Source organism: Eschrichtius robustus, chromosome 16 (assembly GCF_028021215.1).
Source record: "Eschrichtius robustus isolate mEscRob2 chromosome 16, mEscRob2.pri, whole genome shotgun sequence".
NCBI lineage: Eukaryota > Metazoa > Chordata > Mammalia > Artiodactyla > Eschrichtiidae > Eschrichtius > Eschrichtius robustus.
The window spans coordinates 70,822,367-70,837,349 of NC_090839.1; the positions used below are offsets into that span (position 1 = coordinate 70,822,367).

General features: G+C 43.6%; 1 protein-coding gene across 1 annotated transcript in view; it reads right to left on the reverse strand.

Annotated features, from left to right (window-relative positions):
* The window catches only part of DNAH3 (dynein axonemal heavy chain 3), a 208,920-nt gene that overhangs the window by 32,110 nt on the left and 161,827 nt on the right, over window positions 1-14,983 (reverse strand). The window contains exons 50-53 of the mRNA XM_068524531.1: window positions 13,737-13,902; window positions 11,544-11,760; window positions 9,375-9,557; window positions 5,246-5,444 (exon numbers count right to left, since the gene is read on the reverse strand). Of these exons, the coding sequence (XP_068380632.1) occupies window positions 5,246-5,444; window positions 9,375-9,557; window positions 11,544-11,760; window positions 13,737-13,902 (765 nt within the window). The remainder of the gene's footprint in view (window positions 1-5,245; window positions 5,445-9,374; window positions 9,558-11,543; window positions 11,761-13,736; window positions 13,903-14,983) is intronic.

Consider the following 14,983-nt stretch of genomic DNA (forward strand, 5'->3'; position numbering starts at 1 on the left):
TGCACCCCCAAGGTTCATGGCAGCATTACTTACAATAGCCAAGATATGGAAACAACCCAAGTGCCCATCAAGAGACGATGGGATTAAGAAGATATGGTATACATATATACAATGGAATATTACTTAGTCATAAAAACGAATGAAATACTGCCACGCAGCAACGTGGATGAATCTGGAGGCTATTATGCTTAGGGAAATAAGTCCAACAGAGAAAGACAAGTACTGGTATGTTATCACTGATATGTGGAATCTAAAAAACAAAACAAATTAATGAATATAACAAAACAAACAGACTCACAGATATAGAGAACAAAGTAGTGGTTACCAGTGGGGAGAGGGGAGGGAGAGGAGCAATATAGGGGCAGGCGATTATGAGGTATAAACGACTATGAATAAAGTAAATAAGCTACAAGGATATATTGTATAACGTAGGGAATATAGTCACTATTTTATTATAACTTTATTTTTTTAGATTGGCATCATTTTATTTTTTTTAACATCTTTATTGGAGTATGATTGCTTTACAATGTTGTGTTAGTTTCTGCTGTACAACACAGTGAATCAGCTATAGGTATACATATATCCCCATATCCCCTCCCTCTTGTGTCTCCCTCCCACCCTCCCTGTCCCACACCTCTAGGTGGTCACAAAGCACCGAGCTGATCTCCCTGTGCTATGCGGCTGCTTCCCACTAGCTATCTATTTTACATTTGGTAGTGTATGTATGTCAATGCCACCCTCTCACTTCGTCCCAGCTTACCCTTCCCCCTCCCCATGTCCTCAAGTCCATTCTCTACGTCTGCATCTTTATTCCTGTCCTGCCCCTAGGTTCTTCAGAATCTTTTTTTTTTTTTTTTTTTAGATTCCATATATATGTTTTAGCATATGGTGTGTGTTTTTCTCTTTCTGACTTACTTCACTCTGTATGATAGACTCTAGGTCCATCCACTTCACTACAAATAATTCAATTTCATTTCTTTTTCTTGCCGAGTAATATTCCATTGTATATATTTGCCATATCTTCTTTATCCATTCATCTGTCAATGGACACTTAGGCTGCTTCCATGTCCTGGCTATTGTAAATAGTGCTGTAATGAACATTGTGGTGCATGACTCTTTTTGCATTATGGTTTTCTCAGGGTATATGCCCAGTAATGGGATTGCTGGGTCATATGGTAATTCTATTTTTAGTTTTTTAAGGAACCTTCATACTGTTTTCCACAGTGGTTGTATCAATTTACATTCCCACCAACAGTGCAAGAGGGTTCCCTTTTCTCCACATCCTCTCCAGCATTTATTGTTTGTAGACTTTTTGATGATGGCCACTCTGACCGGTGTGAGGTGATACCTCATTGTAGTTTTGATTTGCATTTCTCTAATGGTTAGTGATGTTGAGCATCCTTTCATGTGTTTGTTGGCAATCTGTATATCTTCTTTGGAGAAATGTCTACTTAGGTCTTCTGCCCATTTTTGGATTGGGTTGTTTGTTTTTTTGATACTGAGCTGCATGAGTTGCCTGTATATTTTGGAGATTAATCCTTTGTCAGTTGCTTCATTTGCAAATATTTTCTCCCATTCTGAGGGTTGTCTTTTCCTCGTTTATGGTTTCCTTTGCTGTGCAAAAGATTTTAAGTTTCATTAGGTCCCATTTGTTTATTTTTGTTTTTATTTCCATTTCTCTAGGAGGTGGGTCAAAAAGGATCTTGCTGTGATTTATGTCATAGAGTGTTCTGCCTAGGTTTTCCTCTAAGAGTTTTATAGTGTCTGGCCTTACATTTAGGTCTTTAATCCATTTTGAGTTTATTTTTGTGTATGGTGTTAGGAGGTGTTCTAATTTCATTCTTTAACATGTAGCTGTCCAGTTTTCCCAGCACCACTTATTGAAGAGGCTGTCTTTTCTCCATTGTATACTCTTGCCTCCTTTATCAAAGATAAAGTGACCATATGTGCGTGGGTTTACCTCTGGGCTTTCTCTCCTATTCCATTGATCTATATTTCTGTTTTTGTGCCAGTACCATACTGTCTTGATTACTGTAGCTTTGTAGTATAGTCTGAAGTCAGGGAGCCTGATTCCTCCAGCTCCGTTTTTCTTTCTCAAGATTGCTTTGGCTATTCGGGGTCTTTTGTGTTTCCATACAAATTGTGAAATTTTTTATTCCAGTTCTGTGAAAAATGCCGTTGGTAGTTTGATAGGGATTGCATTGAATCTGTAGATTGCTTTGGGTAGTTGAGTCATTTTTACAATGTTGATTCTTCCAATCCAAGAACATGGTATATCTCTCCATCTGTTTGTATCAGCTTTACTTTCTCTCATCAGTGTCTTATAGTTTTCTGCATACAGGTCTTTTGTCTCCTTAGGTAGGTTTATTCCTATAATAACTTTTTTTTTTAATTAAAAAAAAGTTTTTATATTTTATTTATTTATTTATTTTTGGCTGCACTGAGTCTTTGTTGCTGCGCGCAGGTTTTCTCTAGTTGTGGCGAGCGGGTGTTACTCTTCGTTGTGGTGCGTGGGCTTCTCATTGCGGTGGCCTCTTGTTGCGGAGCATGGGCTCAAGGCATGCGGGCTTCAGTAATTGTGGCACACGGGCTCAGTAGTTGTGGCTCGCAGGCTCTAGAGCGCAGGCTCAGTAGTCGTGGCGCACAGGCTTAGTTGCTCCGCGGCATGTGGGATCTTCCCGGACCAGGGCTCGAACCTGTCTCCCCTGCATTGGCAGGCGGATTCTTAACCACTGTGCCACCAGGGAAGTCCCCTTATAATAACTTTAAATGGCATATAATCTAAAATAATTTTGAGTCACTATGCTGTACACTCGAAACTAACATAATATAATAAATCAAGTATATATTTTAAAATATTTGTATGCTCCTTCTGTGTTTACTACAATCTGGCACAGTGCCTAATTATCAGTTTTCAGTATGTATTGAATGAATGTTGCCCCTTATCCCAGTCACAGATGAAGAGGGCAACCGGATCCATGGGTATGTGTTTTGAATATTCTTTTTCAGATATGGGAGGTGGGTCGGATGGAGCGCATTAGGCCGTCCTTGTGATGAATCAGTCCTTCTAGTGAGTGAGTAAGTGAGTGAGGCAGTCTCCAGACAAAGAGTGAGGGTGGGGGAAGCAGCTTATAGACTTGCAGCAAAACAGAAGGCTGTCCTTGGCCTGCCCAGAAACAAAGCAGGGCCCTTATTCACCTTAGCAGCCTCCATGCTGACTAATAAATGAGTGAGCCCCGATCCCATCCCAGGGCAGTGCTCCTTTTGTTAACGTGTTAGAAAAAAGTCAAACTCTTTGACTCAGGTAATTATAAACCCTTGCCAAGCTCAGGCTCATCAAAAAAAATTGTACTTGAGATATCATATTAGGTACAACAGGTCAAATACGTCTTATTCCTAAAGCAAGCTTAGACACCAAACAAATATTTCCCATGAAAGTTTTTGTTTGCATTCTAGGAAATGATCTGCTTTGTTTAAATTCAAGGTACCCAAAACTAATTTAATTGCTCTTTTGCTCCGTCCCAATGTACTGGCTAAACTCTGTGGGTTACATGAATAGTACACAAAATGCACTTCAATTTTAAAATAAGAAAGGTGAATGATGCATCCTGTGCCCGCCATCAATGATCCAAGAAGAGAACTGATTTTTTTGTGACCTGGCCATGCTTTGCATATCTCAGCAGTTCTCAATCCTGGCTGCACCTTAGAATCACCTGGGAGCTTTAAGAAAAATACTAATGCTCAGGCCACACCCTAGACCAAAGGAATAAGAATGTCTAGGAGTGGGGGCAGGGGCTTTAGCATTCTTTAAGCTGCCAGGTGATTCCAGGGTGCAGCCAGATTATACCTCAGCTGCTTCCCTAGAGGAGTCTCCTGTAATGTCTGCTCCCTGCTTGTCCATCCTGATCACCTTTGCATTTCTTCATGTGGTTTTTGGCCTGAAACCAGCCAAGGAAGAGGGAATGCTAAACAATGGGAAGCAGAAGCCAGAGTCTCCCAAATGAGGGATCAGAAATTTCTAACATATCGGAAGGAATGGAGGAACAGCAGGACTGTTTGAAGGATATGAGGATTCAAAAGATAGGAGATATCCCTGGAGATGGTTTATAAAGTCCTTGTTCAATTCTAAGACACTGGTTTTACTGCAAGATCCTACATCTAATTTGGATTTTAAGAATGAATTTTCACCTATTCATGCTTCTGAGGCTTGATTATATAAGCTTTCCTCTTTCCCTCCCCTATTCCTTTCTCCCCTCTTCTAAGTTTCTGTTTCCTTGTCTTCCTCAGGCCCATCAGTTTCAGTCTTTCCCTCCCTTGCCCGTCTCTCTCCCTCTAATCCTTCACCAGCAGCTCACGTTCCTCCTCACCCCGCCCCCAACCCAGACCTCTCCTGTTCTCTCTCTGTGTGTCTTTGTCTCCCTGTCTCTGTCTCTCTTCTTTCTGGTCTCTTTTCTTCCCACTCACTCTCTATTTTCGTATGTCTCTGCATCTCTAGGGGTCTCTGTCTCCATTTCTCACTTTCAGCTTTTCTGTCTCTCTGCCTGTTTTTGTTTCTCTCTCCCACCCATATCTTTCTCTGTCTCTCTGTATCTGACATTGTAAGAGTCTCTCCCTCCCTCATTCATCTCCCCACCTTTTGTCTTTCTCCCTCCTGATTTCTTTCCCTCCCAACCTCCCTCTCCCTGTTCACAATCTCTTCGTGTCTATGTGCATGCATATGAAGGCATCCAGGTGTCCGGGTCTGTCCCCATTTATTTCTCAGTCTCTGTCTCTTTCTCTCCATCTCTCTCTCTCTGTCTGTGTCTCATTCTCTTATCTTTTTTTCCTCTGGTTATCTCTTTCCGTGTCTGTCTCTTTTTCTGTTTCTCCTTTATCTTTCTCTCTCTAGCTCTTTCTGTTTCTCTCTCTTCCTCTCACCCACACGCTACTCTGTGTGCTTGCTCTCTATCAGTCCTCTTGTCTCCATGACCTTCATTTTTGTAATGATTTGGAGGCAGGGGCCTTGACTGAGCTTGGCTTCACCCAAAGATGCCTGCATTTTCCTTACTGACTGAGAGGAGAGAGGATGGTGAAGAAACACAAGTGAGCGCACACGCATCCTGGTGCCTTTCTTATTTCCCCCAAGACACCACGATACTGCCTGCAGGCCTGGGGCCGGATGAGCGGGGGTGCTGGCAGCCTTCCTGCCAGAGGAGCACAGCCCATGCAGGCCGCTGGGTCGGGAGGGGTGCTGGGGGGTGGTTACCGCTGCCACTGGAATCTGGCTTCCTCTCTGGTCTCAGCCCCTTCATCACACAGATGCTCTCCATGACCAGCTTGACAGGACCTGGTGGGTTCTGCATCGACTTCACCAGTGAGATGTCTGCTGGGTTCAGGGTGTCCAGTGCAGCAAGTGCAGCCTCCAGGGCCGGCATCGCCTCTGCCAGATCCCCTTCACATTCGTTCTGCAGGCGGCACAGAGACAGAAGGGGTGAGTGCCTGGTGCCCGGCACGCTGTGGGTGAAGCAAGCTCTGCTCCTGGGGGAAGCAGCAGAAGTGAGAAGAGGTGCCTCCCGCTCCAGTGTCCTTCCAGGACAGTGCTCCCTCCCGGAGGTTCGCATGGCGAAGGTGGCTCTCACAGGCAGCAGGGAAGCATGCATGCATTTGGGAGCTGTGGTTTGGATGCCTTGGACATTTGAGAATTTACCGGTTTTGCAATCTTAAAAAAATCAAGCTTTTGGTTTTTAACGAATTCCCAAGAGGTATATGCAGTGAGTGACCTCATACCCACTGATCAAGGATGGGTTGAGAAGATGAAGTAAAGAATGAAGCCTAGGGGTGAGTGACAGATGGGAAGGGGATTAGGGCAAGTTTGGGGAAGAATAAGGCATGAGGGGTGGGAGAATGTCAGAGATGGGGTGAGGGTCTGGGATGCACTGTAGCTCTGAGATGGGGTAGGGGTGGAGCTGGGGATAGGGTGGAGTTTAAGGCAAGACTTTAAGGAGGAGGAATGGGGATAGAGATTAGAACTGGGTAGTGAGTTCTGGGAAAAGGAGACCGTATATGTTTTGTCCATTATTTCTTTGTTTGAAAACAAAGCTAACATAATGGAATATTATTCAGCCATAAAAAGAAATGAAGTAACAATTCATGCAACAACACGGATAAACCTTGAGAACATTATGCTAAGTGAAAGCAGCCAGATAGACACAAAATACCACCTGCTCTATGATTCCATTCACATGAAATGTGCGTAAAAGGAAAACCCACAGAGGCAGAAGGTAGGTTAGTGGTTGCCAGGGGCTGGGGAGAGGGAGGAATGGCTAGTGACTGCCAATGGGTACAGGTTTCTTTCTGGGTAATGAAAATGTTCTAGAAGTAGATAGTGGTGATTGTTGTACAACTTTGTGAATATACTAAAACCTCTGAATTGCATGATTTTAAAAGGTGAATATTAATGGTATGTGAATTATATCTCAATTTTTTTAAAAAAAGGGAAGATTAACATTATAAGATTTCAGAATTTTATAGATTACAGTTGGCCCTCTGTACCTGTAGATTTGGAACCATGGATCCAGAGGGCAGACAGCAGGGGCTTGAGCATCTGCAGATTTTGGTATCTGTGGGGTCGGGGGTTGGGGGCCGGGGGGGTGGGGAGGGCTGGACCCAATCCCCTGCAAATACAACTGCATTTAGCAGTTCAATTACCAAATCCTCCTCCAACAACAACAATGAAACGAGGACTCGAGAGGTAAAATGAGTCAGCCAATGTCACAAAGCTGGTTAGTCAATGACCCAAGCTCCAACCCTGGGCCCCTGGCTCCCCACTCAGTGAATTTTCTGTTAGTCTCCCAGCGCAGGGACTGATCACACAGCCATGACTGAAGTGAAACTTCACAGGAGAATGTTAAAAGCAGCATGTGTCAAAGTCTATGTCCTGCACGTTTATTGTGATAAGCAAACAAAATAAAGGAGGTTCCACCTTCTTACATACAGGTGTGTGCACATGTGTATATATACACGTGTGTGTATATCACGGATTCTTTATTTTAGGTTTTCTGCTTTTCCTATAAACTTATAGCAAGGTTTTATTTGGCTTCCTTATATTAACCCCCACCCGCAGATGAGCCACGTTAGATATCCCCAGTATCAAAATGGAACGTCCTGCTTTGGATGGTAAGAATGGCTCAGTTCCAGGGGCAACTCAGTTTGCCCCTTCTTCAGCCCTAGGATATGTGCCAGAGTGCAAGACAAGGGGAAGGACCAGAGCTGACCCCTGCTGCTTCTCATGACCAGCTTCAGAAAGGGTTTGGTGGCAGAGGAGACTACGGGTATTGGCTCAGCTACATCTTCGGATTCTCAGTAGATTTCAACCCTCCCAGGTGCCCCTGGTGTCCTATTATTGATAGTTCTGTGTCCCTTTCTTATAATGTGCCAGACAACTAGTGGTCCGCATTCACATTATGCCTCCCAGTGGCCCGGTAGCTCTGCTTCTTTCCTAAGGGTAAGGCCTGGATTCTAGCAAGTTTGTTTCTTAAGTGACTCAAAAGGCCTCTAATTGTAACATTATCTCTAGCAGTGATTCTCAACTCTGACTCTGCATCAGAGTCACCGAGGAGCATTTAGGGCATCCTCATGGTCAGGCTCCACACCCAGGGATTCTGATTCATTCAGTCTGGGTGGGGTCTGGGCATTTGCATTTTTAAAACTCCAAAGCTCTGCTGAGAGATTCCAGCTGATACTCTGGAAACACTGAAAACAAGGCAGGAAGGAACAGACTTCAATGCCCAATAGCGGAATGGCTACTTGCTAGGTGAAGCACCTACTTAAAATGGTCATTAAAATGATTATATGACATTTTGGAAAAACATTTGTGATAAGCTGTTAAGGAAATTAAAAAGCATAAAGCAAATCACAATTATGCTATGATTGCAATAACAAAACTATCCACGTGTATAGACAGGAACTAGAGGAAAACTTGGAAAATTGGAAAGGTGTTAAAGTTGAGCTCTTAAAAATTCTTTTGTATGTGTTATGACACCATTTGTTTCTATGATAAAAAAAAATTATAATTAAAAATGACCTCTGTGGGGACTTCTCTGGTGATCCAGTCGTTGCGAATCCGCCTTACAATGCAGGGGGTGCAGGTTCGATCCCTGGTCGGGAAGCTAAGATCTCACATGCCGCAGGGTGGGGCAACTAAGCCCGCACGCCGCAACTACTGAGCTCGCCAGCCACAACTAGAGAGAAGCGCGTGAGTCCGCACACTCTGGAGCCCACATGCCGCACAGTGAAGATCCCACGTGTGGGCCACAACTAAGACCTGACACAGGCCCCCTCCCCAAAAAAAAACACCCCAAAAAATAAAATAAAAATGACCTCTGTGGCTTAGCAGTGCACAGAGCAGCAGGGCTGTTTGAGGCATGTGAAGCACAGTGCTTGCGGATGAAATGTAATCAACTCTGCAGTACTCCTGACATCATTTATTATCCTTGTTACGGGGGAAAGAAATGATCCATTAGCTTAAAAAGAATCGACCAATGTAAGCAAACCATTTTATTTGGAAGCAAGCTCTTGTTTGAAGAATGGTCAGAAGAATTTTCTAACTGCTAAGTGGAGACACAGGGACAAGCATCTTCAGCTAAGTGCCAAGAGCCTTGGAGTCTGATCCTACCAACTAGCTGTGCGGCTCTGCAAAGTCAATTTACCACTGAACCTCAGTGTTGTTGACGTCTAGACATTGACGGCTGTCATTAGTAAGTCCAAAGTCATTGTGATAATGGAACCGTATACTTGAAAGTGCTTGGGGAAGTATATAACATGCACATTAATCAGATTTTCTTCTAATATCTGAATATAGGTGAAGCCCTTCCCAGGACTGTTCTTTGGTATAAGAATTACCTTCAAATGGGGTCCTCTAGATTCAACAATCTGTCATTTGACAAATATTTACTCCACACCTATGACATGCCAGCCACATCTGAGCAAAAACGTGATTGAGGTGAAGGAGATAGCCAGAGGGAACAGCCAGTGCAAGGGCCCTGGGATGGGAACATGCCTTGTGTTTGTTTGGGGAATAGCTAGGAGGCTGGTGTGGCCAGAAGAGTCAATGAGGGGAAGGTAATAAGAGATAAGGTTAGATCTTGTTGGGGCTTATAGGACTTGACTCTGAGTGAGATGGAGAGTATTTGTAAAACAATAATGCTTCCTGGAGAGAGCCAGGTGTCATTTACTAGCTATGTGATGCTGGGAAAGCATCCTTTCAAGCCTCACTTTTTTCCTCTGCAAGATGGGCATGACCATGCACATTCTGCAAGCCTTTGTTAGGCTCTAGTGAGATAATAGATGAACCCTGAAAATGCTGGTTCCCTTTCTTCTCTCTCAGCAGTTTATACCTTGATTCCTTGAGCAGTGGCGGCAGCAGCATTGGCTTCTTCTTCATCGGCTTGCACCAGAAGTTTCTTGGCATCGGCTTCTCGCGTCTCCCCTTCAATTTTCACCATCATCTTAGCGGTCTCCTCAGAGGTCTGAACGAGTTGGGGTTGGAGGGCAGTCAGTTCTACTTGCATGACGGCCACCTAGCAAGGAGAGGAAGGTGGGAGGGGTGCAGGGTCAGCTATGTCAATGCCGAAAATGGCATGGCTGGCAAAAGTTGAAACGATGCTCTAACCTATGACACACGCAGAAAATACAAATGATTTTAATGGTACTGGGTACATATTTGTTGGCTGGAGTTTCTCTCTTTGATCTTTCAATATTTCGTTACTGAGTTCATGCTATGTGTTGTCGTTACCAAGCTCTGTGGCAGGCACTATACATATAACAGTAAACAAAAAATGATTTTAAAGATACAACACAGAAAAAGATAGTCCTCCTGCATTGAGCCTACACTCTAGTGTTGGGGGCAGCGAAAGACAGAACAAAAGTAAGTTAGGGGGAAAAAAACCCCTACATTTTTTAAGGCTGTGAAGGAATCATACATGGCTGAGAGAGCTGGGATAGAAGGAACTTTCAAGGCCATTTTTCCCCAACAGTCTGATGCTCTCTAGAAAATTCCTGCCAAGTAGTTTTCTGGCCACTGTTTGAACACTCCTAATGGTGGGGAGCTCGCCACCTCTCAGGGGAGCTGGGCCATTTTTCAGGCAGCTGAACACATTAGATTTCCTGATAAGGAGCTGGAATTTACCCCCAGGCAGTTTTTCCCCACTGGTCCTGATTCTGCCTTCTAAGGCAGCTCAGATGCTTATCTGAAGAGAGTTTCATGACCTTGAACCCACTGTCCACAGAAAGCCCACATGAGAGAAGAAGCATAGCATGCTGGCCTGGTTAGGAACACAGACTCTGCAGTCATGCAGATCTAAGTTTCAGTTTTGGCCTCACAACTTGCATCAGCTACTCACGAAGCTGTGTGATCATGGGCAAGTTGCCTGGCATCTCTGGGTCCTTGGTCTCTTTGTGTGTAATGTGGTGATAACAGTACTTTCCTCATATACAGCACCAGGCACGTGGTAGGGCTTCAGTAATGTTAACTGGCACCACAGTCTCTTTACTGGTCTAGACTGTCTCAGGTCATTTTGCTGCTCAACACAGTTTGCTCACCCTTGTCTGGATAGACTCCAATTTTCAACATCTCTCTAAAAGCTAAGGACCCTGAATTGGACCCAGCAACTGCAGGAGCAGAGCAACAGAGGCACCTCTGATGTTCTTTCCCATCCCTGTGCTGCATGTTGGTGGGTCTGCTGTACTCAGTGACAGGTCAACCTACTGCAAACCATTCAGTTGCCTGAGTTCTTTTTTTTTTTTTTTTTTAACGTTTTTATTGGAGTATAAATGCTTTACGATGGTGTGTTAGTTTCTGCTTTATAACGAAGTGAATCAGTTATACATATACATATTATCCCTTCCTTAGTTCTTTACTGGTGCTGAAAATCCACATCTTAATATGGTTTTGTCAAGTGGCTCAAGCACAAGTCAATTACTAATTTATATGCCAGGCATTTTGCTAAGGGTTACACTTGTGTCAGCTCATTTAATCTTCATAATAGCCCTATGAAGTGAAGACTGTTATTATCACTTCTTTTTATAGAAGAGGAAACTAAGGCCCTAAGAGGTGAAATAACATCTTCAAGGTTCTATAGCTGATAAGTTATAAAGCTGGAATTTGAGTCCAGGCCCTGCTCTTAACCACTGCCTTATTCTGCCCAGTTCCCCACGAGAGTATCCAGGGCTGGGGCAAGGGTGAGGTGAGTAAGGCACTTGCCTTGGGCACAAAATTTAAGGGGGCTCCAAAAAACTCAGTATTCAAGATAAATAGTATTTTACTGTAATGTTGTAAAAAGTTAAAATTAGTTCAAAAAGATCCATGATGAACAAAACATCAAAATCTTAAAGACAGACAGGGCTGGGTTTAGGCCAAGCAAGTGAGGTGAGTTCTGCGAGCACAGGGTCAGAGGCTGTCTTTATTTTATTTGGTGTTCTCTTGACTTCTGCACCTGAACAAGTGCTTTACCGCATCCAATTAGTCTTGGACCTCTTTGTCCCTGTACTGTTTTGGCAGCGCTCACCTGTGAAGCGGCAAATTCAAGTTTCTGCAGGCCTGTCAGGTAGCGGTTCCTCATCATATCCACCTCTTGCCTCTTCCTATTCAGGAGCGTCTTGAAGGTTAGGATCAATTCGAGGTAGGAGGTGGGGGTAACGTAGTTGTGCCTGCGAAGTGTGTTGTAATAATCAAGCGACAGCTTTTTCACACTCTCCTGGAAATATCTGCACATGGAGATGACCCTGCCGAGGACACAAAGGTGGTTAGGCAGGCCCAACTTGCTCCAGAGAGATCCAGTACAGCCTTGGTTCACAGACGTGAGGATGTGAGAAAGCCACTCACTATGGCCCAGTAGAATCCCAAATTCTCTGAAGCATGTCAACAGAGCCTCGAGAATGATTGGGTAAGTATATATTCTTACTAGAATGATTTTTGATTAGGTAATTTCTATGTTTAATCACTTTTGTGACTCACCAGGGCTTAAGCAGGAGTTCTTAACCTTTGTCAGTCTGGTGAAGCCTCTGGACTTTGCAGAATAATGTTTTAAAATGCATAAAATAATATATAGAGGGTTACAAAGGAAACCAATTATGTTGAAAGCGTTTTCAAAATATTTTAAAAACCAAATTTATGATATAGTAATATGTGTGCTTTTATTTATGCATGAAATCAGGGATCAGCAGACTTTTCCTGGTAAGGACCAGATAGTAAATATTTTAGGCTTTGTGGAACGACTTCCCTGGTGGTCCAGTGGTAAAGAATCCACCTTCCAATGCAGGGGACGTGGGTTTGATCCCTGGTCAGGGAACTAAGATCCCACATGCCACGGGGCAACTAAGCCCGCACCACAACTACTGAGCTCACGCGCCTCAACTAGAGAGCCTGTGTGCCGCAAACTACAGAGCCCATGTGCTCTGGAACCGCTTGCCAAAACTACAGAGCCCACGCACCCTGGAGCCTGTGCACCACACCTAGAGAGAGAAAACCCGCATGCCACAACTAGAGAGAAGCCTGTGCGCCACGACAAAGAGCCCGTGTGCTGCAACGAAAGATCCCGCATGCCTCAACCAAGATCCCATGTGCTGCAACTAAGACCCGACGCAGCCAAAAATTAAAAAAAAAAAAAAATTTAGGCCTTTTGAGCTACATGGTCTCAAGAGCAACTATTCAACTCTGCCACTGTAGTGTGCATGGCTGTTTCCCAATAAAACATTATTTACGAAAATAGGCTGTGAACTAGACTTGGCCCATGGATCATCATTTGCCGACTGTGGCATTAAATAGTAAGATTGGACAGCAGGTCTAACAACTACCATCATTTTGAAGGAAATGATATATTTGGGGCATCTGTAATGACTGAATTATTAGATAGATATTAGAATTATTAGACAGAAAATAACTGTGATTCCTACTGGTAACAAAGTCACACAATCCTACTGGGGTTTATTGCCTACATTCATCATTGAAAGAAGTGCAAAGTATCAGTTAGATGTCAGTGAAAATGAAGATGTACTTTTTCCCCACTCACATTCACTGTCCCTCTGAATTCTGTTCATGAGCCTATGGACCCAGGTTAAGGGTCTTCTGGCCTAGAGAACAAAGTTCAAAGGTCTTAAAAGCCATGAATATTCTGACCGCTACCTATTTCTTCACTTTCTATTCATTCATTTAATAAGCAGTAATTGAACCTACTATGTACCAGGCACTTGCTAGGCACTAAGGCTACAGAAGTATACAAGAAGGTGATATGACCCCTGCCTTCATGGGACACCTAGAGTGGTCAACAGTCTTAACCCTTCTCTTACTGTAGCCAAAATTCAATGCTTTTTTTTGTTTGTTTGTATATCTGTGCTTTATACAAAAAAAGAGTAAGTTATTTTCATAACAAAAAACCCTCACAAGAACCAGCTTTCATCCCCTTGGCAGCAATATCACCCCTCTTGAGAATGCATGCTCTAAGACTATTGAAATAGCTATAGTATTATATCCAGGTTCTCATAGCTACGACAACAGTGCATCTCTAGGACAATTCTGAACAATGAAATGTTATTCTTTTTCAGCAAAGGCGTTTTATTAAATATCTAAATGTGATTTAAAAGTATAAGACATTTTCTATACATAAAATGATAAGTTTTGAAACAGCAACAAGAATAGGGCCAATATCTAGATTTTCATTTGAAATATTTGGCTGCCGTACTAAAATGCAGCTAACACTTACTCTATCCGAATATTGTCATCGAGCTCCACATCTTCTAGAAATGTGTTGGCTACCAATTCCAGGGCATCTGTGGGCCAAGACTGGAACCAGTCAATTGTGCAGCAATTGATCAGGGAAGGGAACATCCGCAGGCGGTTCCGGAAGGTGTCCCCAATCGGACTCATGGCTAATGAAAAGTAGACTTTGTTAGTTCTCTTTCTCCAAGTCAACGAGGCTGAAAGGGACAGGCAGGTCTTTCCAAGGATTCTGGTGGGGTAAGGGAGCAGTCATGTTTCCTATTGGCACCCCAGGGTGTGATTGGGAATAGTCAGGATGAGTGCCTGGGAAGCACAGGGGAATCATGGGATATTTTCAGGAAACTTTGTGATGGGAATTCAGTTTATTACAACACCTTCTGGCTCGTCTCCAGTATCCACACTGTCCCTTCCAGATCCTTAGGGTCACATAGCCAGAGTGGTCTGAGCCCTTTGACCCACGTGCTCTGTTTGTTCTGACTCACAGACATAAGGGAGCTGTGGGGCCATCAGCTTGTTTCTGACCTCATCCCCATCCAACCACAAAGGTCGGATTCTATGCCCCAAATTCCGTTCACTGTTTATTTAGACCCAGTGTGGTGGGAGGAAGCATAATGCACAGGTGAAAGTGTGAGGAGGTCAGCGTGGCTAAAAAAGAGAGAAGGGGAAACTTGGTTGGAGATGAGAGTGGAGAGGATGCAGGGGACAGTCTGGCGGGTGGTCTTATAAGACTATAGGTTAGGAATTTTGGTCTTTATCTGAATAGAAAGCAATTTAGGTGTTTTAATTTGTGTATGTGTGTAAATATACAATGATCACATTTGCAATACATGAAAAAAAATCCCCATCCTGACTCAGTGGAACATAAAGGTCTGGAATGGAGAGAGTGGACATAGAACAGTTAGAAGGCTGTAGAGGTGAGGTCTGAGTGAGACGATAGAGGCTTAGCTAATATGAAGGTGGCAGAGATAGAGATAAGTGGGTAGATATGCGGGAGAGAAGGCAAAAATTGACAGGATGTGGTAACAAGAGAGAAGTATTAAACACGATCCCTAAGTTTCTGGATAGATTGGAGATATCGTTCATAGAGAGAAGAACTCCAGGTGCTGTTCTGTGAGGTTGCCGGGTAATGTACTAAAAGGAAGGAGAGGGTTCAGAGGAGAATTCAGAGAACTGAGGAGAGTGGAACAGGTTTAAAACAGTTGTTCAGGAGAGTCGAAGTTTCCACAGGAA